The sequence below is a fragment of the Sinocyclocheilus grahami genome, unplaced genomic scaffold, assembly GCF_001515645.1.
Source record: "Sinocyclocheilus grahami isolate Dianchi unplaced genomic scaffold, SAMN03320097.WGS_v1.1 scaffold84.1, whole genome shotgun sequence".
Lineage (NCBI taxonomy): Eukaryota > Metazoa > Chordata > Actinopteri > Cypriniformes > Cyprinidae > Sinocyclocheilus > Sinocyclocheilus grahami.
The window spans coordinates 1,435,032-1,462,691 of record NW_015505263.1 but is presented as its reverse complement, the minus strand read 5'-3'; the positions used below and the strand labels follow the sequence as shown (position 1 = coordinate 1,462,691).

The 27,660-nt window shown below is 36.3% G+C and overlaps 1 protein-coding gene across 2 annotated transcripts in view; it reads left to right on the top strand.

Moving 5' to 3' along the window:
- The first annotated feature begins 1,295 nt into the window (after window positions 1-1,295).
- Window positions 1,296-27,660, top strand: part of mipol1 (mirror-image polydactyly 1) — a 75,683-nt gene continuing 49,318 nt past the window's right edge. For both annotated transcript variants that reach the window (XM_016274020.1, XM_016274019.1), the window contains exons 1-4: window positions 1,296-1,404; window positions 5,851-5,930; window positions 23,459-23,543; window positions 24,420-24,499. In XM_016274020.1, the coding sequence (XP_016129506.1) occupies window positions 5,885-5,930; window positions 23,459-23,543; window positions 24,420-24,499 (211 nt within the window). In that variant the 5' untranslated portion in view covers window positions 1,296-1,404; window positions 5,851-5,884. The remainder of the gene's footprint in view (window positions 1,405-5,850; window positions 5,931-23,458; window positions 23,544-24,419; window positions 24,500-27,660) is intronic.

Below are 27,660 nucleotides of genomic sequence, written 5' to 3'. Positions count from 1 at the left end.
AAAACTAAACATTTAAATGAAAACAAAAAAATAAAGCTAAAAACAATTCAAAATATGAAAAGAACAAAAGGTATGAGTATAATAATGATTCTAACATAACACTAAGCCAAACACACTCAATATATATACATTCAATATATATATATATTATTTAATTTCCATTTTGTATGTTGAAGTACTGAAATAACTCAAATTAAATAAAACTAAAACTTAATAAAAAAACCTATATAGACATAATAAAAACTAATACAATTACAACATTACTACAACTGTAACTAAAACTAAAATAGATAACTAATACAAATCAAACTATATTAGTTTATCAGTAATCCTATTAAAAAAATCAAAATAACACTGAGCCAAACACACATGCTAAAATAACAACAACTTCCTGACACACAGTAAGAAATGGTTATAAAAAACTGAAACAGAAGTGAAACATGTAGTAGGAAAGAGGAGAAATAAAAAGCGATACTCATGTCCCTTGCTGGTGTCCCTGCTCAGCTATATACAGGTGCATCTCAATAAATTAGAATGTCTTTGAAAAGTTCATTTATTTCAGTAATTCAACTCAAATTGTGAAACTCGTGTATTAAATAAATTCAATGCACACAGACTGAAGTAGTTTAAGTCTTTGGTTCTTTTAATTGTGATGATTTTGGCTCACATTTAACAAAAACCCACCAATTCACTATCTCAACAAATTAGAATATGGTGACATGCCAATCAGCTAATCAGCTCAAAACACCTGCAAAGGTTTCCTGAGCCTTCAAAATGGTCTCTCAGTTTGGATCACTAGGCTACACAATCATGGGGAAGACTGCTGATCTGACAGTTGTCCAGAAGACAATCATTGACCCCCTTCACAAGGAGGGTAAGCCACAAACATTCATTGCCAAAGAAGCTGGCTGTTCACAGAGTGCTGTATCCAAGCACGTTAACAGAAAGTTGAGTGGAAGGAAAAAGTGTGGAAGAAAAAGATGCACAACCAACCGAGAGAACCGCAGCCTTATGAGGATTGTCAAGCTAAATATATATATATAATTATAGTATAATATGCTACATACTACTATTATTATTGTTGTTGTTGTTGTTGTTCATTTTTCATTCAGAATTTGTCTGCAAACCACCTAACATTCTCTGGGGGATGAAACGGGGCCGAACCCCTTCTGATCACAGCGCTGGGGACTCTTGAGAGGAACCTTCTTTATAAAGATAGCATTATGTGAGGGAGCGGTGAGCGGCCTCTAGTGGTCAGACGCAGCACTGTCTGTCGTTCTCCCGGTGGGCCGGAGTGAAGCGTGACTCCGCGCACTGTAATAGGAAGTTCCCCTCCAAAACTTTTAGGAAACAGTCCAGTCCGACCTCCACCAAATGAACGCCGACACTATAATTATAATTATGGTAAGTCCGACAACGGTCCGTCTTTCAATGACCACTCCTATCGATGTCTCACTGCATAAATATTCATGTTTTCACTGAATGACTAATGAAGTTGAAGAAAATAAAAGCAGTGTTTGTGTTTTGACGCCGCGTCAGACGGTGTGTCAGTCTAGGAGGGATTTAGGCAGCATGCTAAAGACGCTAGTTTACTACTTTGACCAGTTACGGCTTGTTTTAAAATGGGAACACATTAGAGCTTCAGTCAAGTGTTACTTTGTTACACGTATACTCGTGCGCCGCTGTTTGGTTGGATTTAAGGGCTGTGTCTCAACACTCAGTGAGCTGCCTGCCTAGACAACAGTTTTGGGCACTTGTTTTGGTATATCTTTACAAAAGTGTACCGCGTGTACAGTGGTGGTAATACTGTGTGGTACGTTGATGTATGACATGGAAATCATTTTGTCTGGCTCTATCAAGTCATTATATATCCTGCTGAGACGAGGAAAAAAAGTGTAGTCTCATTTTTTACTTTATTTATTTAGTATTTTGGGTTTAAAAATTCTTAATTTGACATTTTACATTTTATTTTTAACCCAGAAAAAAAGAACAGATCATGGCTGTAGGGTGATATTAATTTCAGAAATAAATTTAACAGAACATTTGACTTGATTATTGATTATATACAAAACATTTTACTTGGTTATTGCATGGATGATAGTATATTTTCTATTTTTTTTTTTTTTCCAGTTTACAATAAATGCAATAAATTGCATGTGCAAAATACAATAGTACTGCAGTTACGATAGAATATATGATTACATTTACAGTGACTTTTTAAATGTAATAAAAACAAAAACAACAGATTTGCATAATTTATTCATAATTTAGTAGAAGCTGAGTTTAAAAGTCTTGCTTTTTTTGTAGAAATGGTACATCGCCATCTTGCTTCGATGAAAATTACTTGAATGCATCTGATGTTGTAATTATGACTTCCTAACTTGTAAATACGAACTTCCTGAACAGACTTTCCAATGCTGCAATTCACAGGTTCCCTGCACACTGAGCAGGGTATATAGAAGTTCACTTGATAAAATGTTGATTTGGAACGCCCTACAATATCATCAAATTTAGTAAACACAGGTCTGCAAAAGATAAAAGTATAAGGATAAAAGTTTTGATGATGATGGCGCTAGCCAATAGGTTCTAACTCAGTGTGATGTAATCACATCATTATTCACATGGCGCAGCTGATTGTTTTTTTTTCACATCAGCACCCAATGTGCTTGCTGCTCAACATTCAAATACTTGGCTAGTGCTTGCTGTAGCAGTTGAAGCGTGCTTCAGAAACCCTCCACCTTCCCCAGCTCCACCTGTATAGATTTGCTATGGGGTAATGTCATGTATGTTATATATGGGGGTTATTTCATATGTTATGTACAGCAGCAGTATTTCTTACATGCTCACAGCAGCATGTCTGTGGATGTATTGGCAGTAGCAAGTCTCAGTACTTGCTCTGCCGCAGCAGCTTAGCAGATCTATTCCTCAAGACCATAAACATTAACATAACCATAGTATATTACCATGCCGATCTCTCTGAAAGTTGTCATGACAGAAATATAAATAACCACTTTCACATATATACAGTGCCTTGCGAATGTATTCATACCCCTTCATTTTTTCACATTTTGTTTTGTTGCTGCCTTATGCTAAACTGCTTTAAATTAGTTTTTTTCCACAACAATCTACATTCCATACACCATAATTGTAAAGCAAAAAACAGGTTTTTAACATCTTTGCAAATGTATTAAAAATAAAAAACTAAAATTATTCCATTGCATAAGTATTCATACTGGGACAGTTTAAATTTAGCTCAGGAGCATTCATCTTGCTTGTAGATGTTACTACACTTCAAGTGAAGTTAACCTGTGGCAAATTCAATTGAATGGGTATGATTTGGAAAGGCACACACGTCGTAATAAAAGGTCTAACAGTTGATAATGCATATCAGAGCAAAAACCAAGCACTAAGGTCAAAAGAACTACTAGAAACAGGTTTGCGTCAAGCCACATCTGGGGAAGAGTTCAGAAAAAAAATCTGCTTCATTGAAGGGTCAAAAAAGCATGTAGTCTCTGTTACCCTTAATGGAAGAAGTTTGAAACAACCAGGACTCTTCCTAGAGCTGGCCTCCTGGCCAAACTGAGCAATTGATGGAGAAGGGCTTTGGTTGGAGTGGTGACCAAAAACCTGATGGTCACTCTGGTTGAGCTCCATGATCATATGTGGAGATAGGAGAAATCAACAGAAGGACAAACATCACTGCAACTCTCCAATCCAATCTTTATGGCAGTGTGGCAAGACTCAGTATTTTCTTCAGTTAAAGGAGTCATATGATGCGATTTCAGTTTTTCCTTTCTCTTTGGAGTGTTACAAGCTCTTGGTGCATAAAGAAGATCTGTAAAGTTGCAAAGACTAAAGTCTCAAATAAAAAGAGATATTCTTTATAAAAGTTAAGAGTCAGCCTACCTAAAACGGCTCGTTCTAACACGCCCCCACATACCTACGTCACTATGTGGGAAGATTTGCATAACGCTGCCCAAATGTTCACGCAAAGAAAGAAGGCGTAACTTTTATTCTCGCTGTAGTATTGTTGTTGCTGCCGCCATGTCGTGAAGGCACTGTGTGATTCGTTGTGAAAGCGAAACTACTTTGTTTGGCCTTCCAAAAGAGGATGATATCTGCTTCATCATGCCTGGAGCTGATCCGTGCTGGTTGCTGAGGAAATACTACAACTTTGCGCTGTGGATCGCCGGATAGGCTTTCACCGTGGACGAAGCAGAGTCCAGCCCGGGGTCGTCACATGTGGTTGCCGCAAGCCCGCCAGACACTCCTTCGTCGAATCCGCCGCCTCTGCTCACTCTAGCCCTTCGGCCGTTCCTCACTTTAGCCCCTGGCCTCTGCTCACTTTAGGCCGCCGCCGTTCACTCTAGGCCACCGTGTGTGGAGACGCTGTGTTTCGTTGTGAAAGCGAAACTACTTAGTTTGGCCTTCCAAAAATTGACACGACTAGAAATCAGTGGTTAAGTTGTATTTACAACACTGTTCCAGAACACTTCAACCCAAATATTCAGATGTGTTTTTTATATTTTATATATTTAAAGCGAGTTTTTTGGGCAGTGTAGAGTAGGGCTTGTTGTTTGTCATTTCTCCGATCACAAATCAGAATCAGAAAGCGCTTTATTGCCAAGTATGTTTGCACATACAATGGCGTCATTCAGCCAGGTTTCCGTGAAACACAGAGCAGCAGAGTGTGAAAAATCCTTATTTGTCCAGGAGAGCAGAAGAAGTTTGTCTGTTTTGTTGGGTAGAGAGCGGAGATTCGCCATATGGATGCTCGGCAACGGCGTTCTGAATCCGCGCTTCCTGAGCTTCACCTAGTTCAGAGCATTCAGAACCTCAGACTTGGCAGAAGGTTCACCTTCCAGCAGGACAGTGACCCCAAGCACAGCAAGAGTGGCTTATAGACAACTCTGTGAATGTCCTTGAGTGGCCCAGCCAGAGCCTGGGATTGAACTCCATCAAATATTTCTGGAGAAACCTGAAAATGTGCATCTGCCTCCATCCAACCTGACAGAGCTTGAGAGGTGAAGAATGGCAGATAATTGCCAAATGCTGATGAGCAAAGCTTGTCGCATCAAACAAAAAAAGACTTGAGACTGTAAAGGTGCTTCAGTTAAATATGAATACTTATGCAATGCACTTATTTCAGTTTTTTATTTTTAATAAATTTACGAAATTGTGACTTCTGTTTTTGCTTATGGTGTATGGAGTGTAGAATGATGTGGGGGGAAAAAGTAATTTAAAGAAGTTTATAAGGAAGCAACATAATAAAAATGTGAAAAAAATGAATGCGAATTTAAATGCATTACAGATCGCAAGGCACTGTAATGCATTTAAATACTCCTCACTTGCATTAACAAGACATATAAATTAAAGGAAATCGTAGGTTTTATATTAGGCTTATTTTATTTGTCATTGCGTGAGTTTTGATTGCACATAGGGCTGTTTTCATCACAGTCCTGGTTGACAGGGTCTGCCAGGTATTTTGACCGATTTCCAGCTCATCTGCATGAATAATTGCATGCTAAGAAAACATTAAACCCATACCATTGTATGGTTACTATATCACGCCCTTGTGCTTTGGAGTAATATGGAATATCCCAGTCATAGGAACCCATTCATTATGTATGTAGCAGCTACTTTGATATTTTTGCAGAAAGGAAAGTAATGGTAGGGCTGGCCATACACACACTCAGCTTTTGATATGTGAGCCCTGAGCTCATGAGGACATTGCAGAAGACATTAGTCTAAATCACACTGAGAGCACCCACTCAACACGCTGAGCTCAAACACTAGCATTGAAGAATAACAGCAATAAGTTACTGATACGTATCCTCTGTTGATTTTAAGGGAAAGCTTCTCAGAGAGTGAAGAAGATGCATGGATGCACAAACAGGAACTGAAGGATTCACTGGTTGATATGTACAAAGGTGAGTATGAAGAGAATGCTGTCCTTTGTATTTGACAGAGGGGTTATTGTTTTTGTTTTTTGCTTTATTTGTTACTGATAAGGTAACGTTTTTTTTGGTAATATACATTATTCACAGTTTTGGAGAAAAGTGCATTCTTAAATATTGGCACTAGAGGGCATCCTTATCCTGTCCTATATTCAGGAACAGTGTCTTCAGTGCTTAGTGCTGTGGCATTACTTCATTGTTTTAACCTTAAAGACTGTAATTAGTATTTATAGTCAAATATCAGAGGGTTCTAAGAATTACTAGGTTTTATTAAAGCCTGCATATTACAGACACTACTCTTACTAAAAGTCCTGTGGTATAAGAGGTGAAAAACATGACACTAAATATTCATGTACCATGGAATTTGCAAAGTGGAATATGGTATTAACATAGTACCCTGTCTGAAGAACCTGTTGGTCTTAAACTATGTTTCTTTAGCATCCATATGAATATCCACATAACTTTGTACAATGTTCTATATACTATACATTATTGTTCAAAATTTTTGGGAAGTTTTAGTAAGAATTTTTTTATTAAGTAATACTTTTTTTGGCATATATGCATGAAATTGATCAAAAGTAATAGGAAATGCATTTATAATGTTAAAAAAGATTTCTGTTTTGACATAGTACCCTGTCTGAAGAACCTGTTGGTCTTAAACTATGTTTCTTTAGCATCCATATGAATATCCACATAACTTTGTACAATGTTCTATATACTATACATTATTGTTCAAAATTTTTGGGAAGTTTTAGTAAGATAATTTTTTATTAAGTAATACTTTTTTTGGCATATATGCATGAAATTGATCAAAAGTAACAGGAAATGCATTTATAATGTTAAAAAAGATTTCTGTTTTAAATAATGTTGTTCTTTACATCTTTCTGTTTATCAAAAAATACCGGGGAAAAAAATAATGTTGCATAAATAATCAGCAAAACGTTGATAATAATAATAACAATAGGAACAATGTAATATTAGAATGATTTCTGAAAGATCATGCGACACTGAAGACTGGAGTAATGATGCTGAAAATTCAGCTTTGCATCACAAGAATAAATTACTCTTTAAAATATATTACAACAGAAAAGTTATTTTAAGTTGTTATAATATTTTGTAGTGTTACTGTGGTTACTGTATTTTTGATCAAATAAATGCATCCTTGGTGAATAAAGATACTTCAAAAACATTAAAAAAATCTTACTGACCCCAAATGTTTGAACAATAGTGTGTGTGTATTTACTGTATATATAGAAGGAAATTTTATACCTTTTCCATATATAATAATTGTAACAGTGGTTCATTTGTTGTGAAGTGTCATTGCTGCCTCTTTATGCTTTGCATTGGCATGGTCTAGTCTCCATCTGTATGATCTAATCTATGTATATAAGTTGGAGAGCTTCACCGATCCTCATATGAGCTTCAGTCACTCGCTGTCAAACAGCAACGTGCATTGTAAATATATGCATGAAATTGATCAAAAGTAATAGGAAATGCATTTATAATGTTAAAAAAGATTTCTGTTTTAAATAATGTTGTTCTTTACATCTTTCTGTTTATCAAAAAATACCGGGGAAAAAAATAATGTTGCATAAATAATCAGCAAAACGTTGATAATAATAATAACAATAGGAACAATGTAATATTAGAATGATTTCTGAAAGATCATGCGACACTGAAGACTGGAGTAATGATGCTGAAAATTCAGCTTTGCATCACAAGAATAAATTACTCTTTAAAATATATTACAACAGAAAAGTTATTTTAAGTTGTTATAATATTTTGTAGTGTTACTGTGGTTAATGTATTTTTTATCAAATAAATGCATCCTTGGTGAATAAAGATACTTCAAAAACATTAAAAAAATCTTACTGACCCCAAATGTTTGAACAATAGTGTGTGTATTTACTGTATATATAGAAGGAAATTTTATACCTTTTCCATATATAATAATTGTAACAGTGGTTCATTTGTTGTGAAGTGTCATTACTGCCTCTTTATGCTTTGCATTGGCATGGTCTAGTCTCCATCTGTATGATCTAATCTATGAATATAAGTTGGAGAGCTTCACCGATCCTCATATGAGCTTCAGTCACTCGCTGTCAAACAGCAACGTGCATTGTAAAGGCCATCGATGAGGTTTGATCCTTCATAGCATGACCTCTGCGTTGCGTGTGTTTGTTTTTTTCGGAGTTAATGCCAGGTTAGCTGTTTCTCTGATGTGCTGACACATTCTGCAGTAGAAGAGCCCAACCCAAAGCGTTACATCCTAGTGATGGGTGGAGGCCAAGACCTGGAACAGGATCTACTTAGCATGTATCCTGATATCTTAGACGCCAAGCGTGTGTGTAAGTGCGCCTCTGGGTATATGGCTGCATGCCTGATTTTTATGGGTTTGTGTGTTTTTGGTGCACAGACATTGTGTCTGCCACTCACGCGTACAACTTATGTTTTACAATCATTAATATTATCTGTAGGGGTTTTTTTGTGTGAAGTTTTGCATTGCAGTCACCTGTATTAAAGCCATCTCCTTCCTTTTCGGTGGCAGATAAGCATGAAGCACTGATCCCACCCAATTCTCTCTTTAATCAGCTTGAATGTTTGTTTAGTTTAAGGCTATTATCCTTTACCACAGATTAAGAGTGTGCAGCTATCGGGATCCAAGTGGCAGTTAGCCGACATCAACATAACAATGCGCATGTTCCTCTAAAACGACAAGCACATTGCTGATTCAATTCTGAGAGTAAGGTGTTTTGAACATGCATATAAGGATTGATTTGCAATATCAGCACTGTTACAGCACATTTGTGAGCGTTGTATTGCTATAAAAGAGCAGTTCTGTAAACAAAAAAATTATATCGGGACACAGTGCAGTAAGATTTATTTTTTTATTTTTTTGCTCTGCCAATGAAAGTATGTTGTAAATCATAGAACTTTAATTGCATTTAGTTAACACAGACAATTGGATAAATACAAAAAGGAAAGTAAATTCAATACTGTTTGAGTAAATACGTGTCAATCAAATTAGTGAACCAGAATTGTTTTATAATTGTCATTAAATAGGATATTGGTTTGTAAAACTGATGCTTCTCTAGAAGGACTATCAGATTCAGTTATTACACTTTTGAATATGCAGTGCAATCAAAAATAATTATTCATTTGTGGAAGTATCATAACATTTCTTTGATAAGTTAAAATTGATATAATTTCATTAAATTAGCTGTTATGTAGCAGTCTTCACATGCTTTTTGTTAATTGTATTTTTCTTTATCATATAGTTTAAAATGTTTTAAACTGGCTCAATGTTTTTTTCACTTTGTACATTATTTGGATATGTGAGATGATTATAGTAAGAGTTAGCTTATATATATATCTGGCATTAGACATTTTTTTAGCCTATATTTATTTGGCATTAGACATTTTTTGATTTTTCTTTTATGTCTATGCCAGCCTGGACAATAAAAAAAAAAAACTTTGGTGCTGCTTTGTCAAATCCACAACAGCATTGGTTTGTTTTTTTGTTTATTTATTGTGAATTTTGAGTATATAGTGTGCAAAACCAGTGGACAATTAACAAAAAAAAAATCTACCAACAGCATTGGATTGTTGGACTTAATTGGTATTTTTTGTGTGAATTTTGACTATATAATGTGCAAAGTAAGTATTTGCATTTTAGCCTATTTGCCATGATTATAGTGAAAAATACAACTATATAGCAACATTTGATCAGTCATCTACCACTGTTCTCTTTAAATGTCAATATCGTCCATTGAATATCCCATATTGGTAGTTACTACACTTTCCAATTATTTTTCAAAGTGGCACAGAACAGCCAAATAAGGGTGACCGCACATCTTTGAACCCAAATCGAATTTCACGCCTGTGAGACTGCGTTTCTCTTGCGTCTGTTTCCCTGCTGATTTTATTTGTCTGACGTGGTTTGGGATAAGCAGACTGCTGTAGGCTGGGTCGTGTTATTACAACTGAGACGGTGGATTGTTTTCTTGCATGGGTAAACTGTCCTTTTGCAGTCCAAATTCAAAGCACACACACCAAGTCCATCATAACAAACATGCTGTTTCCTATGGAGCTGAATTGGCCTTCCTGACAAGAGCAGAAATAGGGCTACAGTCTCAACAAGCTTTGTTCTTGGCAGGTGGATCGACCTTTGACATAACCTGTCACACCCCCCTCCCCCTGTGTCGGCCGTCCGGTCAGGAAACGTAAACGAACTGTTTGGTCCCATCAGCTCAGCTCCTCTTACGGCAATAAGGTGTGGTCCTGCTCTGCTTTTCCGACAGCCACCCACCCTGATATCACGTCTCACTCACTCTCCGCCGTGCTTGGCTTCACGGAGAGCAGGAGGCGCGTTGGCGACCCCGTCGGCTTCCTTGTGGGTCCCATTGAAGTTCAAAATCCCTAGAATGGAGTGCCGTGTGGCCTAACAGGCTTGTCTGCTCCCTAAGTGGGTGGTCCGCCAGTGACAGAGGGATTCCTCAGGGCTCTGTCCTCCTCTTTTGTGTCTCTGTGTTGGTTTAAGGAATAGACCTAGGTTGGGCACTGCTTAACTGTGGAAGCCTGGTTACTGTGATCTGAAACCAAACAAACCTAGCAGAAAGGCCAGCGCACTCACAAACATACAAAGACTCAAGCTATAAAACCCAACGAGAGGTTGGCATCTCTTGAAAGAATCTCAAAATGAAGATTTTTTTTTTGATGTTGAGAATGAAGTTTGGGTCAACCTTATGAAAACATTTTCAGGTCATATGGGGGCAGATTTTGTAAGATTCATCAATTTGTGTGTATTTGTATTACTTTTATACAGTCTCTTGAAGATTGTATCTCTCTTACATAAGTCAAAACAGTTTAAACTCTTATAGAAACTATTGAAATCATTATAAAAATAGTTTAAAAGTTTAGTTTTGTGTTATAGTTTTGTGTTTTGCTAACTAAGAATCCAGATATGAAGATTGTCAGGCTTATTTTAAATGATATACTGTATGCAACCCAATAAGTAAAGTGGCCCCTAACTCTAAGCCTTGTAATTCCCTTGAGTTTTTTTTTTTTGTATTATGAAATAAGCAAATTCGGTTCAAAACAGCCTCACAGGAGCTCTGATACATGAATTCTTAAGAGCTGTACTGTTTCGGACTGACACTCATATGATGCTAACACTCCTACCACCCAGTTGCGAGCAGGATTCCAGACGACCTAGTGATGGCCCATGAAACAGAGAGGAAAACAAACAAGACTTACTTTGCTGTGAACCACAGATGCTTGGGAACTGTTTGAACAGGGAGCAATTTAAGCGGTCACTCCTGTGGCCTGTGTTCAAACATCAAGTGGTAATGAGGACGGAGTGCCTGGTCCTGTTGCCCTGGCCTCCCCTCGGCTTTTCAACACATTCACGCTCCCAACAACGGCTGGCCGAACAATGACGGGCCACTTTCACAGAGTGGCATTTTTACTGCTTTTTTACGCACTTGTATTTCGGGGATGTTTAGACAGACCTGCGACAACCAGAAATACTGGGCGTAGATGGTTGGCACTTGAGTTGGAGAATTTATTAAGAGAGTGGGAACAGAGGATTGAAAAGCTTTGGCCTGTCATTAAAATTAAAATAAATAAAAAATTATTCATGTATCCACCTTATTTTGCAATGAGGAAAGTAAGCTATTTTCTTTGAATATGTAAGACTTCTAATTCATTAGCCGCTACAGGTAAATATCTAGAAGAATAACAGTGTAGTAAACGATATTTGCGCTACAAACCAATGTATTTATGATTATAATAGTAAATTAAAATATGATAACAAATACCAGTTTGGAATATCAAGCAGCATAGCAGACTGTTTTTGTTCAAAATACAAATAGCTGCATCCACTCTTATGTAAAAAATAATGTGGATATGCTCTCACAAATTTCTGCAGAATTCTGAGACCCCGTCATTCACATAATTGTACATCTCTTGCATTTTTATCTGTTAAATATTTTTGATAATTTGGTAATGTTTTCATCTACTAATGATGGTCCATTCACACCAAGAACGATAATTAGTTTCAACATTATTTATTTTTATTTTATTTATTTTAAAATGTTTTTTTCAGATAACATTATTTTTAATGATGATTCTCTTTACGTTAATAAATAATAAAAAAATGCCTTTTAAAGTATTCTTTTTTTTTGGAATCTACATAAATTGTTATATAACAAATACTATGATGTAAAAATGGTTTACAGTTTAAAGAAATGCGTATCTTTATTTTGCATGACAGTGATGAGAATTGGAGGGGATTTTGGTTGGTAATTCACATTATTCTCAGCGATGATATTTGTATTAGCATCCACACCATCGCACGATAACGTTCTTGAAGGCTGCAATTATGTCATCTGTCGCTTTAAATGCTTGAGCTCATTGAAGTAGGATGGATTCTGATCGGCTGCCGTTGTTTTTTTATCATTCGTCAGCTGGTTTTCTTGCAATATTGTTCCTCTGTCCTTTTACTATATCTTTATCGTTATAATTATTGTTATTGTCCTTGGTGCGAACGGGCCTTAAAGGGGTGCTATTATGCTTTTTCACTTTTTCAACTTTAGTTAGTCTGTAATGTTGCTGTTTGAGCATAAAAAAAGATCTTCAAAGTCCACTTCAAAAAGAGATATTTTATTTAACAGAAATCACTTTTCAAAAACTACAACGAACAACTCATTTGGACTACAACGCATACTTTCCGGCATTTGTGATATCACAAAGATCGACGAATGGGACGAGACCTGGTTGAGCTGCACTAGAGAAGGAAACGAGTGTTATCACTATGTCGGAGACACGCTAGCTTGCCCAAGGCAGACGAGCTTAGATTGGTTACAATCATCCGGGTTTAAATCACGCTCAAATTGATTTGATTTTGACGCAATATTTACACTGAAGCTCGTAGGCGGCTATGGTAAGGGGCATGGCATTTCCTGGCCAGGCGTCGAGTGCTGCCAATCACAACACACACTGGCCCAGCTAACCAATCACAGCACACACTGGCCCAGCTAACCAATCACAGCACTGGCCCAGCTAACCAATCACAGCACATTTCGTATTTCAGAAGGCTGGCCTTCATTTGATACAGGAACTATTCAAGCCGTTCATGCCAGACTGGGGAGAGAGGTGTTGTAAAATATGTGAAAAATAATGTTTTTCGAACAGCCTAGTATGAGAGCCTGTTCTAGTACACCCCCAAAACAAAATCAAGACTTTGTAAAAGAGCATAATAGGACACCTTTAAGAGTATAAAGCTCTGAGTAAATTTCCCTTACAATCAGCTCAGAAAAGGTCAGAAATACAGAGTTCATGTGGGCCTAGCTGTGGGTTAGTGAAGCATAGTCCTCTTGTGCTAAGTTCTTAATAACTTGTTCGTTCTTTAGAGAAGAGCATCATTGATCTAAGCGCATGTACGTGAGCATGTATTCGGAGGAGACAGTCATGTGATTCCTCTATTGTACATCTGCTGCTCTGTAAATATTTGCAGTGATGTACATCCCTGAACACACAATACCTCCCACAAGCCTCTCCGCATGTGTCCCAGAGTGGCACCCACGTCGCCCAAGTGCATGCCATATCCGAATAACACACATTTATATCACCTTTGTTTGTTCCCCAATGTTCTCCAGTTGGAAAATAACCCTGGAATGTCCTGGAGTGTTTTCTCACTTCAGTGTCCCGCTGTTTAAAGCCGTTTTGTTTGAAGGACAGGTCGAAACCGTGAGCATCACTTATCCTTGAGGGTGAAAAAAAGAGAAAAGCTGTGTTTGGATTTGATGCTTCTGCATTGCCAAAAGTTCAGCTTTGCAGTTCGTGTTGGAGAAAGGATTTCCTGAACAAAGGAAGATGTGTTTGTTGAGGATCCTCGCACCACTAGCTATGTGTGTGTTTTAGCGCCGGGCGCTGAGGTGACATGCACAGTAATCACGCCGGATTTTGTAGCCCTTTCAGTGTTGCTTTTAAAAAGCAGGGTTAAATTTTGACTTAATATGAAAATGTTTCCATTGATGGACATTTAGGGAAATTATGGGAGTATTTGTGTTGTCATTAGAAGGATCAAAGTGGTTTATTGCCATTTGTCTCCTTACAAAAAATGACCATGGCAAATGTAGTTTCCACCTAAACCGCAAGTCACTACAGCTTTTTTTTCCTGCTGTTAAACTGTGATGAATTAATGAGATCTTTTGCAAACAATCTAAGGAGCTTTTACTGTGTCTAATAATAGCCAATATTGTTTTTAAATGGACAATGACTACATTTGGAAGGTTTACATTTCTGTTAGTATGTCTATAAGCCAAGCAGATATGATTGATTGGGCAGTATGATAACATAAAAGAGGCCAAATATTGTCGTATCACTAGCTCATATTACTATATATTACTATAGTATTTTGTGGGAGACTAGTTAAAGGAATGGTTAACCCAAAAATGAAAATTCTGTCATCATTTAATCACCCTCAAGTTGTTCCAAACCTCAATGATTGATTGATTCATTGATTGATCTATGCTGAACACGAAAGAAGATATTTTGAAAAATGTGGGTAACCAAACAGTTGCTATTTTTTTTTTCATACTATGGAAGTCAATGTCTGGTTACCTACATTCTTCAAAATATCGTCTTTATTTTACTTATTATTTTCATTTTTGCTGACTATCACTGTAAAATGCATTGATTGTAAAATAATTGAAATACTGTGTCTTCACTTCAGCATCATTTTGAGTAAAAAAAATAAAGTTAATAAATATAAAAATATCACTAGTTAACAATAAATGCAGGTATGGCCAATATATAGATATTGTGTTGCATAATGTGCAAAAAATACAGGAAAAAACAACATATAGTAGGTTAATACATTTTTTTTGGTGTTTATTAAGCCAATGCTATTAATCAAAGCTGCCTTATTCTTTTCTAAGATGAAAGTAACAAATGTTCAAAGGTATTGCCAATATATAGATAGTGTTGCATAATGTGCAAAACATGCAAAAAACAAAAAGAAAAAAAAACGTTTTCACATGTATTTATTTAGCCAATGCTATTTTTTAGAGCAACCTTCATTCTAAGGAGACAGTACAAATGTACAAAGACAAGCAGTCACATCGGTTCATTATTATTAGAGAATGGCTGTACAGAGATAATGAGTCGAAACTTGCACAGCTTTCGGAATGTGGGTAACCAAACAGTTGCTATTTTTTTTTTCATACTATGGAAGTCAATGTCTGGTTACCTACATTCTTCAAAATATCGTCTTTATTTTACTTATTATTTTCATTTTTGCTGACTATCACTGTAAAATGCATTGATTGTAAAATAAATGAAATACTGTGTCTTCACTTCAGCATCATTTTGAGTAAAAAAAAAAAGTTAATAAATATAAAAATATCACTAGTTAACAATAAATGCAGGTATGGCCAGTATATAGATATTGTGTTGCATAATGTGCAAAAAATACAGGAAAAAACAACATATAGTAGGTTAATACATTGTGTTTATTAAGCCAATGCTATTAATCAAAGCTGCCTTATTCTTTTATAAGATGAAAGTAACAAATGTTCAAAGGTATTGCCAATATATAGATAGTGTTGCATAATGTGCAAAACATGCAAAAAAGAAAAAAAAAAAGTTTTCACATGTATTTATTTAGCCAATGCTATTTTTTAGAGCAACCTTCATTCTAAGGAGACAGTACAAATGTACAAAGACAAGCAGTCACATTGGTTCATTATTATTAGAGAATGGCTGTACCGAGATAATCAGTCGAAACTTGCACAGCTTTCGATAGAAGCGACACGGAGTCGAGGAGGCGAAACACTTGGCCGGAATGTCTTTCATAAGACAGCTGACCTCGAGTTGACTCTTTCCCTGAGCCCCACCTCTCCTGGTTGGCGTCTCTTCGATGAGTAATAACAGTGTCATGGCTGGTGACGCCACCTTGCACTAGTTTCACAATCTTTCTTGCCACAATAAGGCTTTGTTTTCCTTATGTTTTTGTGCCCGAGTTAAAATGCTTTTAATCTCGTACGTGGAAAGGAATGCTGTTGAAGTGTTTTGTTTGATCAGCGCATGAGCAAAGGTGGCGACAAATAAAATGATTATTTTTATCATGACCTAGAACTTAGGACATAGAACGCCTCTGCAGGAAAGTAAATGGATCAGGATTGTCTTCTCTACATCTTTGTATATTTAAAAAAAGTTAGACAATTAAGTTGCCTTTTTTTGTGCTCCAGAACGGTAAGTGTGTAACAGTGTTAGGAATATGAGCGAAATCTTCCTTTGCTCACATATCGACTGCATTAAGCTCATCCTTAAATAACTCTGTTCTCCCTCCCAAATGTTAGCCGATGCAAATCTCAGCTTAGTCCATATTTACACAGCCAATTTTGAGGTTACATTCAGCAGATGAATTATCCAATCGCTGAAATATTCACTCTTGACATCGAATCGCAGAATTGAAATAAAATGTGCTGTTTGTCTAAGTGCTTACAAATACAGACCTTTTAAAATTAATTTTTTGTGAATAACTGTGACAACCTGACTTTGTCAGCAAATCAAGCTGTCAAAAGTGGCAAAATTTGCTCTAGGTGGATTGAAAAATCAATTTCTGCATAATATAAGAGAGGCGTTAAACTAATGTTTAAGAGAAGTATTGGTACAAATATGTCATACTGTGCACTGAGTGTAGTGAACTTTTTTTATTTTAAAATTTAGGAATAAATTAAGAGATTATTGATGGTGGACGTGCCAGAGAGAGTTTAATACAAAAACAGCATTATGGGTGAGTGAGGTTGGAAGTCAAGGGTCATTTCTTGACTATAAAGTGTGAAATAAAATTTGTATTGTTTTCAGATTTGATATGAATAATACAACTCTGATTTCCCAACATGATTTATAGCAATAATGCTGTATTCACCATTACAAAGCACAGAATTATAGGATGAAAAATTGTCTTGCTATAGATGTAGATATTACATATCAATAAAATATGTAATATTCTTTATGCATAGGAGTCATGTGACTTAATCAGATTATCTGTGCAATGTTTTCTGACCTTGGTTTAGTTGATAATTTATCTGTATTAGTCTGACTGTGTCAAGTTGTCATTTTTTTAAAGTGTATTTTATGCAGTGATTGCGTTAATATTTGCTTTGTGTGAAGCATTTATATTTGGCTTGAATCATATCACTAATGTCATAACTGATAATTGACAGGATCAAAAACACAATACAGAGCATTCGGGGTTTATCCTATTGCACATCTTGGGGGGCATTTTGCCTGCTTTTATTCACTCAAAGCAGGCCTGTTTAAAGGCAGTTGTGGGGTGGGGGAAGCGCTTTCTTTACACCTAGCGTGGCTCACGCTTCTCTCGCACCCAAATTAGCTGGATATGGGGAAATTGAGGCACTCATCCTAGTAGATTTGGAGGGTCATTTCTCCTCCCCCGTTAATGCAGGAGGATCAGTGAATCGCAGCCTGATAGACGCCACAGAGGATGGATCTATCAGAGAGATCTGAGATGCTAGTGCTAGCTCATTTCCCACAGGCTCAATTCAATTATCACTGCGCCTGCTCTGAGAATGAGCTTTACGCCCGTAAGACGGCCTTCCTGCTTCACAGATCCCTCTCTCCCTGCTAGACGTCTCTATCATCTAAGAAACATAAGGCCTACCTGGAGAATTCTCAAGTAATGCGAGGAATTATGCTTTCATTTGAGAGACTGCGTAATTTTAGACCTTCAATAAAGTGACATTGATGGTCCTGGAGGTTTTCTATTATTCTATTTTGATTAGCTACTCTTTTAACTAGCCACCTGATAAAAGATTGTTTGGAGAGAACAATTTTACGTAACTATTATATGCACATCGCAAGTAAAATTAGGATGGCTTAACAAAGTCTCAAACTTGATTTAGAGCTCCTTCTAAAATGTTGTTTTTGTCGCTGAAGATGATGATGCAATTGAATACAAGTAGACTTTCCAAGTAGGACACGATCATTTTGATTTATAGTCTATTTGAGTGGGTTTGTTTGCTGAAGATCCAAAAAGCTCTAAACCCCCTCAAGTTTTATCTTTCGTCAGGATTGGTTAATCATCTACTTGATCCAATCAATATTTTTAGTTAGGAGTTCCACAATTTGAGAATTGTTTATGCTTTTTTTTCTTTTTCTTTTGGCATTTCAGCTAAATATGAAATCAGGGTTGGTGTTGGTCTTTATTTGTGCCACATATGTTGAAGAGCCTCACTTTGATCACAGCATCCATTTGAAGAATCATTAACTTTCATTTTTACTGTCTGAATTATAAATACTCTCTTATAGTTGGTGTAGTATCTTGGTCTAGATTTGAAGACTGACACCCCATAAATAAATACAAAAATGTATCTTAAATAATATTAATAAATAGCAAGTTATTATATAAATTTTGTTTTATTATTAATTTATGCTGTTCATCTGAGACCACATTGAGTTTATGTCAGCTCAAGTGGAACATGCCTAATAATACGACATTGTCAAAATATGTAAAAGTTTCAGTTCAACTTTTCACTCACATTCTTATGATGTTTCGTGCTAAAAATATAATTAGTAAAATAATTAATTATTATTAATTTAAATAGATTTATATAAAATATTTATTAATTGCATCTGATAAATAATTGATTTAATGTTTGTATTTATTTATGAGAAGAAAAAATAATAATAGAATCATTTTCAGTAGTGCTCTCTGACTTTATATAGTTTGCTTTTAATGTTTAACTTTTGCAGCTTTTTAAAGTCAAGTTGTTGTTTTGTCTTCATTCCTGTTCCTTCAGTTGCAGTTATTTTTGATTCAGAAACAGTTTTCACTTATCGGCATTAACAGATGGAAAAAGGAAACAAATACCAGCCCTCCAGTGAGATAGAATCAGCTCACAGCACATGTAACTGATTGACAAAAACAGTTTCTATTGTTAATATCTGTCAGCGAGTCAATAAAATCTTTTGATCTAGGAAAAGTCAAGACTATTCAAAGCTTCACGACAGCCCGTGACAATCAAATTACACGGCGAGGTGCACCCAGGTGCTTGTGCACACCTCCCCATATAAAAGAGCCTGTTTATCCATATCAAATCAATTCATGTCTGCCTTTTTCCTTCGGAGGCACAAGCATGCTGTACAATTAAACCTGCTTTAAGACTCTCTCCACATTAATGTCCGTATCAAAATTCATAAAGATTCGGTAAGACGAGAATCCTGAGCTCGTAGATTCACGGGGATTTCGCATGAAGCCCGTTTAATCAGGATAACACTGTTATTAATATTCATAAAGTCAGCTGGAATACAAATGACAGCCTGAAGAATCTGGAAACTTTTTGCGGAGGAAATGCATTAAATGCAGCTTAAAAAATTAATGGAATTTAGTTTATATTAGAGGGAAACGCCAAACCCCCCTCATCGAGCGATTGAAATTAGGCTTAGACATTTCTTTTTGAAGAATTCCATCTTTGACAGACATCAAAGGCATTTTCAATGAATGCGACGCATGAATGGTCATTTAAAAGGATTTAAAGACATTACACTGCAATAATTGTACATGAATAATAAGTAGCCCACCGAGGCAATTAGCTTAAAGTCTACAAGACAGGAAAATGAAGATCACTGAGCGACAGCAAAGGACAAATTGAAATGAGAAAAGTTTGAAGGAAGGATAAAGTGGCTTTAAGTGGCAAATGCTGTTTTGTACGATTTGAGCCGTCTTTTACAGTTGATGCGGGCTTCTAACCTATTAAATTTTCCGTTATTTACTCACGTTTTATCCCCGTGAACGAATATGGATGAAGTCTTCAACATTATCTGAAGGAAATGATAGTAAAATCTGAAAAGCTTCCTCTTTTGTGTTAGAAAAGTTTGAAGGAAGGATAAAGTGGCTTTAAGTGGCAAATGCTGTTTTGTACGATTTGAGCCGTCTTTTACATTTGATGTGGGCTACTAACCTATTAATGTTCCGTTATTTACTCACGTTTTATCCCCGTGAACGAATATGGATGAAGTCTTCAACATTATCTGAAGGAAATGATAGTAAAATCTGAAAAGCTTCCTCTTTTGTGTCTTCTTCACATGATATGACAGATATGTTTTTAAATTGCTCTAACAGACTTTCACATTTTCACATTGTAATTAACACTATATAGTAAAATAAGAAAAGAATATTATATACATATGTATGCATATATGTATCTTTTTACATATAAAATCAAATTGCAAGAATATATATATATATATATATATATATATATATATATATATATATGTGTGTGTGTGTGTGTGGTGTGTGTGTGTGTGTGTTTTTATGTAGGCTAACTGTTTTCAAACAGGTTTCCCAAAAACTCTTTCTGTCTGCCATTGACCGGTCAAACAGATAGTCCCGCCCTAAGCTCACACTATTGGTTGAGACAGTGCTACTGTATGCCTTAATATTTCTATTTTTTGGGCAACTTATGAATATCTTACAGTTTCTGGATATGAAGCTGGAATAAAACAAAGTATTTTAACATTAAAAAAATTCACACACTTTAATTCAATTAGTGGCCTTTAACTGCAATTTTGGTACTTTTAACAGTTTAACTATAAGGTTTGTGATTTATGTAATTATTTGAGCATTTAATTCAGAGGAATAAACTACGATTAAACTATGATTTGATTTGAATCAGCTCCTCAACTAGCCGTGGAGCCACTGTTTATACACAATGACTGGTTATTGGCTTCATTGTAACATGTTACACTCTGCAAGCTTTGGCGTGAATGTAGTTTTCGTCACTGCCCTGCGAGCACCAAGGCTAATAGCTCATTAATCTATCATGAAACTCCTGCAGATTATGTAAAAAATGTAGATGCGATGCTAATTCACCATCTGGAGCGGGAGCCGCAAAGAAACCGGCCTCCTATTGCACTCAGCACAAACTTCCCTGTTTTTCAATATCGGATTATTGGATAGTATCAGTTTCATTAAGTTTCTTGGGGGTGATTCTCTCAGGAAACGGTGTCAATCAATGAATTGGCCCAAATTTATTTGGTAAAGCGCTCTTTTCTGGGAACTGTTTAACGTGTCTCTCCGAAAATTACGTGAACATCATAAGGTCAGGTTTGTATGCTTTGTGTTGTTTTTTCCCCCTTTCTATCTTTTCCAAAGCTGCTTTCTCTTGTTAGTGTTAACGGATTACCAGGCATCTTAGCCGTACCTACTATTTTTAAAGTCTTTCTTCATCCTCGTCGTCCTCTCTTTCTCTGTGAAAGTGCGGTGTGCGGGGCCAGCTCCCGCTCAGAGTCTATCACTGAGATTAATGGAGCCCTGTGGTGTTTGGCACAAAAAGCCAGTTGTCCGTTCACGCCTGACTGTGTCTGAGCTGAATAGCGTGTGAGCGGTGTGAGCGGTGTGTGCTGGCTTACAGCGCGGGGATAACGTTCCACTGGCATCTGCCCCAGGGGTCACCCCCACCCGCCTCGCGCACAACCTCCCAAGAGCACTCACTTTTTATGTCGTCTTAGCTCTCTTCTGCCAACTTTCTCTCATGGTGTCCGCCGTCCCCTCTATCGTTTTCATGACCTTTGTTTCCTTTTCCCAAGAACCTGATCATTGTTTGTCCTGTGGTTTTTACATATACCATCTTCAAGGATGCTGGGAATTTAAAATAGTTGGGTTTTTCACTCTTAAATATAAAAGTTGCCAGCGATGCCATAGAGTGCCATTTTGGGTTTCAATTTAGGTTGACTTTTAGTGAACAGTTCTTAAAAACATGTTTTTTTTTTCCTTTTTAGTGAAAACACTCTGTTCTACAAAACACATGTTCTACACTCTTTTAGCTTTGTGGTCATTTATGTGCTTTGGTAGTGTGCTTCTAAAAGTTGATCCAATTAACAAATTAGCAGTTTAAAAAAACTACACCGTTCAAAAGATGTTTTTGAAAAAACATTCTTAAGCTCACAAACACTGCATTTGTTAAATATACAGTGAAACGAATTTTTCAATTTAAAATAAGTGTTTTCTTTTTTATTATATTTTGAAATGTAATTTATTCCTGTGATGCAAAGCTGAATTTTCTACAGCCATTAGTCTGGTTTTCAGTGTCACATGATCCTTCAGAAATCATTCTAATATGATGATTTGCTGCTCAGGATTTTCTGAACAGTTATATTTATGGAAACTTTTTTAATTTTTTGAATAGAAGGTTCAGAAGAACAGCATTTATTGAAATGGAAATCTATTTAAACATAAATGTTTTATAGTCACTTTTCATCAATTTAATGCATCCACTAATTTCTTCCAAAAACTAATATTTCTGACCCCAGCACAGGAAATTAAATGTCAATTCAATGATTTTGTAAGTTTTTTTAGTAGACATAATGAGCAGTTCAGGGCAGAAAATTGATAATGCTTAAAAGATTTGCGAAGCACAAATTCTTTAAATAGGAGAGCTTTGGAAATTTTAAGTCATTTTTACAATTAGAAATGCCGTATGAATTAATAAAATACCAAGTGTTCAGGGACACAGTTTTTTAGGCTCTAAATTATTGCTTTGGCTAGAAATTGCTCTTTGTAAGTACAAATCCTTAATGTTGAAAATCCTAGTGGTGTGGGAAGTGGGAATCCTTTAGAAGACATTTGTGACCTATTAAGGTTTTCCTAACCAAAGTGGTTCCCAAAAAAATAACCGACCAGGAAACACGAGGGAAACATTCTGTGTTTGCCAGGTTCAGTCCGACCCTTTCTTGAAGACGTTCCGCGTTCATTTGGTTTGTAAATGTGACACCGCAGAGCACCTATAGTTGACAGAACTGAAATGCCAAGTGTTTACGTTTGTAAGCCCCCGGTGTGTGTGTTGTGTTAAGAAGTTCTTGTCTCAGAAGCTCCACCACTAGAGGGAAGCTCTCCACCACGGCTCCTACTGCCAGCGATCAACAGGCTCTGCCGTCTGAATGTCAGCGTTCCTGCTAATTGCCTCCTGTCTGTTTGTTGCTTGCTTATGAATTAGCTTCCGTTAAATTATCCACCATTATTTAATTACACCTGAGTAGATGACGCTTTAATTGGCGCTTCCTGACTAGGATCTGATATGGCTTGAGCTGTATTAAATGACTGTTTACTTTTCTGATAGCTAAAAGCATTAAAACGATTGCATGGTGGGATTACGCTTTGTTAATTGCCCGCGTTCATTAGTCCTCCATAAACTGCGAGGTAAAGCACTGGTACACAGTGGATGAGATAAAGACAAAGTCTTAAAGCATAATTTCACACGGCAAATGAAAAGCTGCCTGTCTTGTTTTGCTGCCTCTACTCCAGAGGTTATTAAAGATTCCACCAAGCACCCCGAGATCATATTGACAGGCTGTAATTAATACTAACCTTTCTAAGTCTAATGGGAAAGGAGTGAGCTAGAGCCTGTGATGAAAAGCATTTTTTTTTGTTTCGCAGTGAAATTAATCATATCCCTTCTATATATTTCCAGCTAATCCTAAAGTCAATGAAGAACTGAAACAAAGGCTGCCGTCCCCTGTAAAGCACCATTGTTCAGAGACCACACCACAACTTGGGTAAAGATGGCTTCCTCGGCTCATTTTTACACTGTTTGTCAATGGCTTTCTTCCAGGTGAATCAGTACAATTAAGAACGATTTTTTAATATGTGCGAAATGTTTATCAGTGTACATTGCAGGCGATGATTACATGCTGTAATGATATCTTTGCAGAGATGTGTTTTCTAAATCCAAAACGGTGTTACAATGTTGAAAAATCAGCTGCTCATCTTTAGTGCGATGCAAATGTCATTTGGTTACAGGTGAAATGTTTGTGCAGAAAATGCATGCATTGAAAAATGTTACGTTAATTATTTTAAAGCACTATTGAATTGGCTTAGTTTATCATTTAAACTTGTAGTGAAATTATTATTTATTACAAAGGAATGCAATGCATTTGCTTTATACTTTTTAAACTAGAATTCTGTGGGTTTTTTGGAAGTATACATTTTGTATACTGAAATTATGAATTAGCTCAGTTTGCAATGTACATAAAAAGTACATTAAAGTACATTTTGGCTATACTTCACATTTATAGTGTTTGCATATTACAACTCAAGTTGTATTTTTATTTACTCTTGATACTGATAGTTGTGTTTGCTTTGCAAAAGAATACAACTTGTAAAAAGAGTTAACTCTGTCCTCTTAGGGTCAGAACTCTTGAAGGTCTTTGATATTTGCTTCATGTCCTCGCTTTACTCAGCGCTTTGAAACAAAACATGCAGGTCCTTCAAAGCAGTGGCATTGATGTACAGTTTGTCAATATCCTGTACCTGTCTTCACCTGAGTGTGTCAGACAAAGTGCATTGCTGTTAGAGATATCGAAGATAAAAAAAAGTGTTGATTTTATATATTTGTTTTGCATATTCATACATTTTGCATATTTTTTTTCCAGATCCTCTTTAGGAGGAACTACTTCATCTACATCCCAATGTCAGAGTTTATCAAAAGCCCTGGAGGAGAAACTCACAGAAGGTAATACATTATATATGATAATTGCTATCAAATCACAACAAAAAATTTAAATCGTATTAAAAAGATAATTGTGTTATTTTACAGTTCTGTAAGGCTCTTGCCTCATTTGTTTACTATTTATGCTGCAACCATTTCCTCCTGCATTTTTGCCAGAATGTTTTTATGAATAAAGAGATGTTTTACAGGCTTCCCGATGTCTAAATGCTCAATATAGTACATTAACAGTTATTTACATGTATTTATTTATTCGTTTATCTACATAAACATTTATTTACATTATTCAATAAAACCGGGCTGCTGCGTATTAACTTTACCTAGGCCATAACGCTGTAGAAGAGCCACTATTTAGATAGACTGGTTGGAATGACAATGAGAGATAAACAGAGTATTTACCGACCCTTCACCAGACGCTCCGGATATGCAAATTTATTCTGCCTCGCTGCTCAAATATACATTTGGGCTGTTGGTGAAACACTTCAACCTTTTTGCAGGCGGTTAATCAGCCTGTGTTTGATTATTAGTGACAGACATTAGTAAGATGGCACAAAACAGTTGTTAGAATCAATGGAGGAAATGGTCATGTCTGGTAATTTTTTGCCCCATTTATTACATAAAATGTCTTTTCATGGTGATAAATGATAAATCATTTAGATTTGAATTAAGAATACTTTTTAAATGGCAATTACTTTCCTAAATTTGAATTGAGGCAGCAAACAGGATGTAGACTTCAAATAGCACAATTCAAACTGTTTTTAAATCAATGTTTGATTTTCAAATTTTTTTATTTATTTTAATATTCTGCTTAATAATTTATATAATATTTAATGATTTTTACATTTATTTATATATTTTTTTTATGTAGTTCGATATTTAATACATATAATATTATTATGTTTTATGGACCACTGTGGAAAAAGACTTAATTACTCAAAATGCTTTAATTAAAAGTCTTTAAAATGGAGCCAAAAAGCTTATAAAATGGAAACTTCAGATTGAACATCCAAGTTATCTTTTCTTGCCAGTTTTGTTGTTGTGGTGGACGAATGTAGGTCAACTGTTGTATAACTCTGTTGAGTTTCTTTGAATTACAATTCAGTAAATTACTTTTCCTGTCATTCAATCCAATAGCATGTGGTTTGCGGCCAATTCAATTCAAATTCACACTCATCAATTGAAAGGGAGCCAATTCTTCATTTCTGAATTTGCTTTTAATGTTGAGTCCTTTTTCACTTGGTTCCCATAAGAAATGGGCCTTTACTTTGCACGCTTAGATTAAAAGCCACGTTCACCCCATTTGTGAGGGAAATGGCGCTTTAAACACACATTCTCAGGGGCAGTTACCTTTGTGAGAGACACCCGGAGAGGGAGATAAAATTAAAGAAGTAACCCAGGTTAGGGAACAATGTATCCAAAAGTCGCATATTTGCAGTGTGACAAAGGGCTTCTATAAAGTGTGTTTGGCGTTATTATTCATGGTTTGAATCTGGTGTTTGCACGGTTGAGTCTTATGGGGAATACTAATAACTGTCTCCAGCGATCCTGAGAGCAGAGCCCTAGCAACAAAGCCATGAGGCAGACCTCCCTGATCTCGACTTCAAAACCTGACCTTTCGCTAAATAATTGTGGCGGCTAAGCTGGAGCTTTTTGGACATCGTTGTCGCAAGACTCGAGCATCACAACGCATTTATTAACGCAGAATGATTCCCCCTTTTTTTTGATGCTTTTGATTTAAGCACTGTGTGTTTGAGTTTTGCCCAATTTGAATTGCATTGATGTTGAACTGATTTATGTATATTTTATAATCGCAGGATAGCCAGGCGGCTTTTTTGTGAAGCACTTGACCCTGTGCATGCACTTAGCGCTACTATCTGTTTAATTTGCTTGTAGATGTTAAAGCTGAAGTGTGTCATTTTTTTGTAGGTTGATTCCACTGAAATGTGTAAACATTGTGGCTTTGTGGCGTTATCAAAACATTGCTCTGTTTGTTGAGCATCCCGACCAGCCCCACCCAGCAACACTCAACCAATAGCGTGGGACTATCTGTTTGGCAGGCCAATGGAAGATGAATTCAGGAAACCTGTTTGAAAGACATCATTTTTTAACTACAAATGATGCATTTTAGCTTTAAAAATTCCATTTTAGCTTTAAAAATAGTTTGAACACCCTCTGCTTCTCACAATTTCAACCTTCGTTGTATCTTTCAAGTCTCTATCTTCACTAGTTTTGTCATCACAAATTTGCACTCGTTTAAATATCTCTGATTCAAGGGCCGTCACACTTTGGGTTTGATCACAAACGATCCGGGTTACATCCAGCTTTCCCTGAGGAGCAAAGCACATTTTCAGAAAGGCTGCCAGAGAGACAGGCCTCTGTGTTTGCCTCTCCGCCTGCATCTCTGACCCTGAGCGCTACAGAAACATTGACAGAAGACCTCGTTTTCCCCCTCCTGCCAGTCACTCGGCACGGATCGCCACATTCCCTCGTGAAAGACGGCCAGACCTAGTTTCCTTTTCAGAGAGCTGATGCAAACCAACCAACAGAGCTGCCTTTCAAACCGTCAGACTGTAATCTCCCAGCAGAAGAATGGAAGTCTTGTATGTTATGGTTGCAACGTCTTTCTTGTGGGTTTTCCTTTTCATTTTGCTCCTAAAGCTTTTTCTGGATGCTAAAATACTTTTTTTTTTACATGCAGTCAGCTTTAGGTTGATGTCACTGAATAGTCTAAACAGTGTGGTGCTTTTGAAACATGCTCTATTTGTTTGAACATTCCAACATTGACTCAACCAATAGCATTGGATTGGGGTGGGATCATCTGTTTAGCAGACCAAGGAAAACCTGTTTGAAAACAGTAACTATTTTTTCCCTAGCTTGTAATTGTGGAGATAAAAGAATTCAAATTTGGAAAGAATTGTTCACCCAAAAATGATTTCTGCAAACCTTTATGTTTTTCTTTCTTTGTTATGCTCTTTTCCTTATAATGAATGTCAGTAGTGACCAGAGTCTGATCCAAAAATGACTAAAAGCTCCATAAAATCTTAATATGACGTCATTTTATGAGTAAAAGGCTGAATTTTAAGTCGTTTTTCAGTGATAATCTTTCCTTAACTGCATTTCTCGCGTTTACATCAAATATGGCAGTTAAAAAAAAATCTCATACCAGA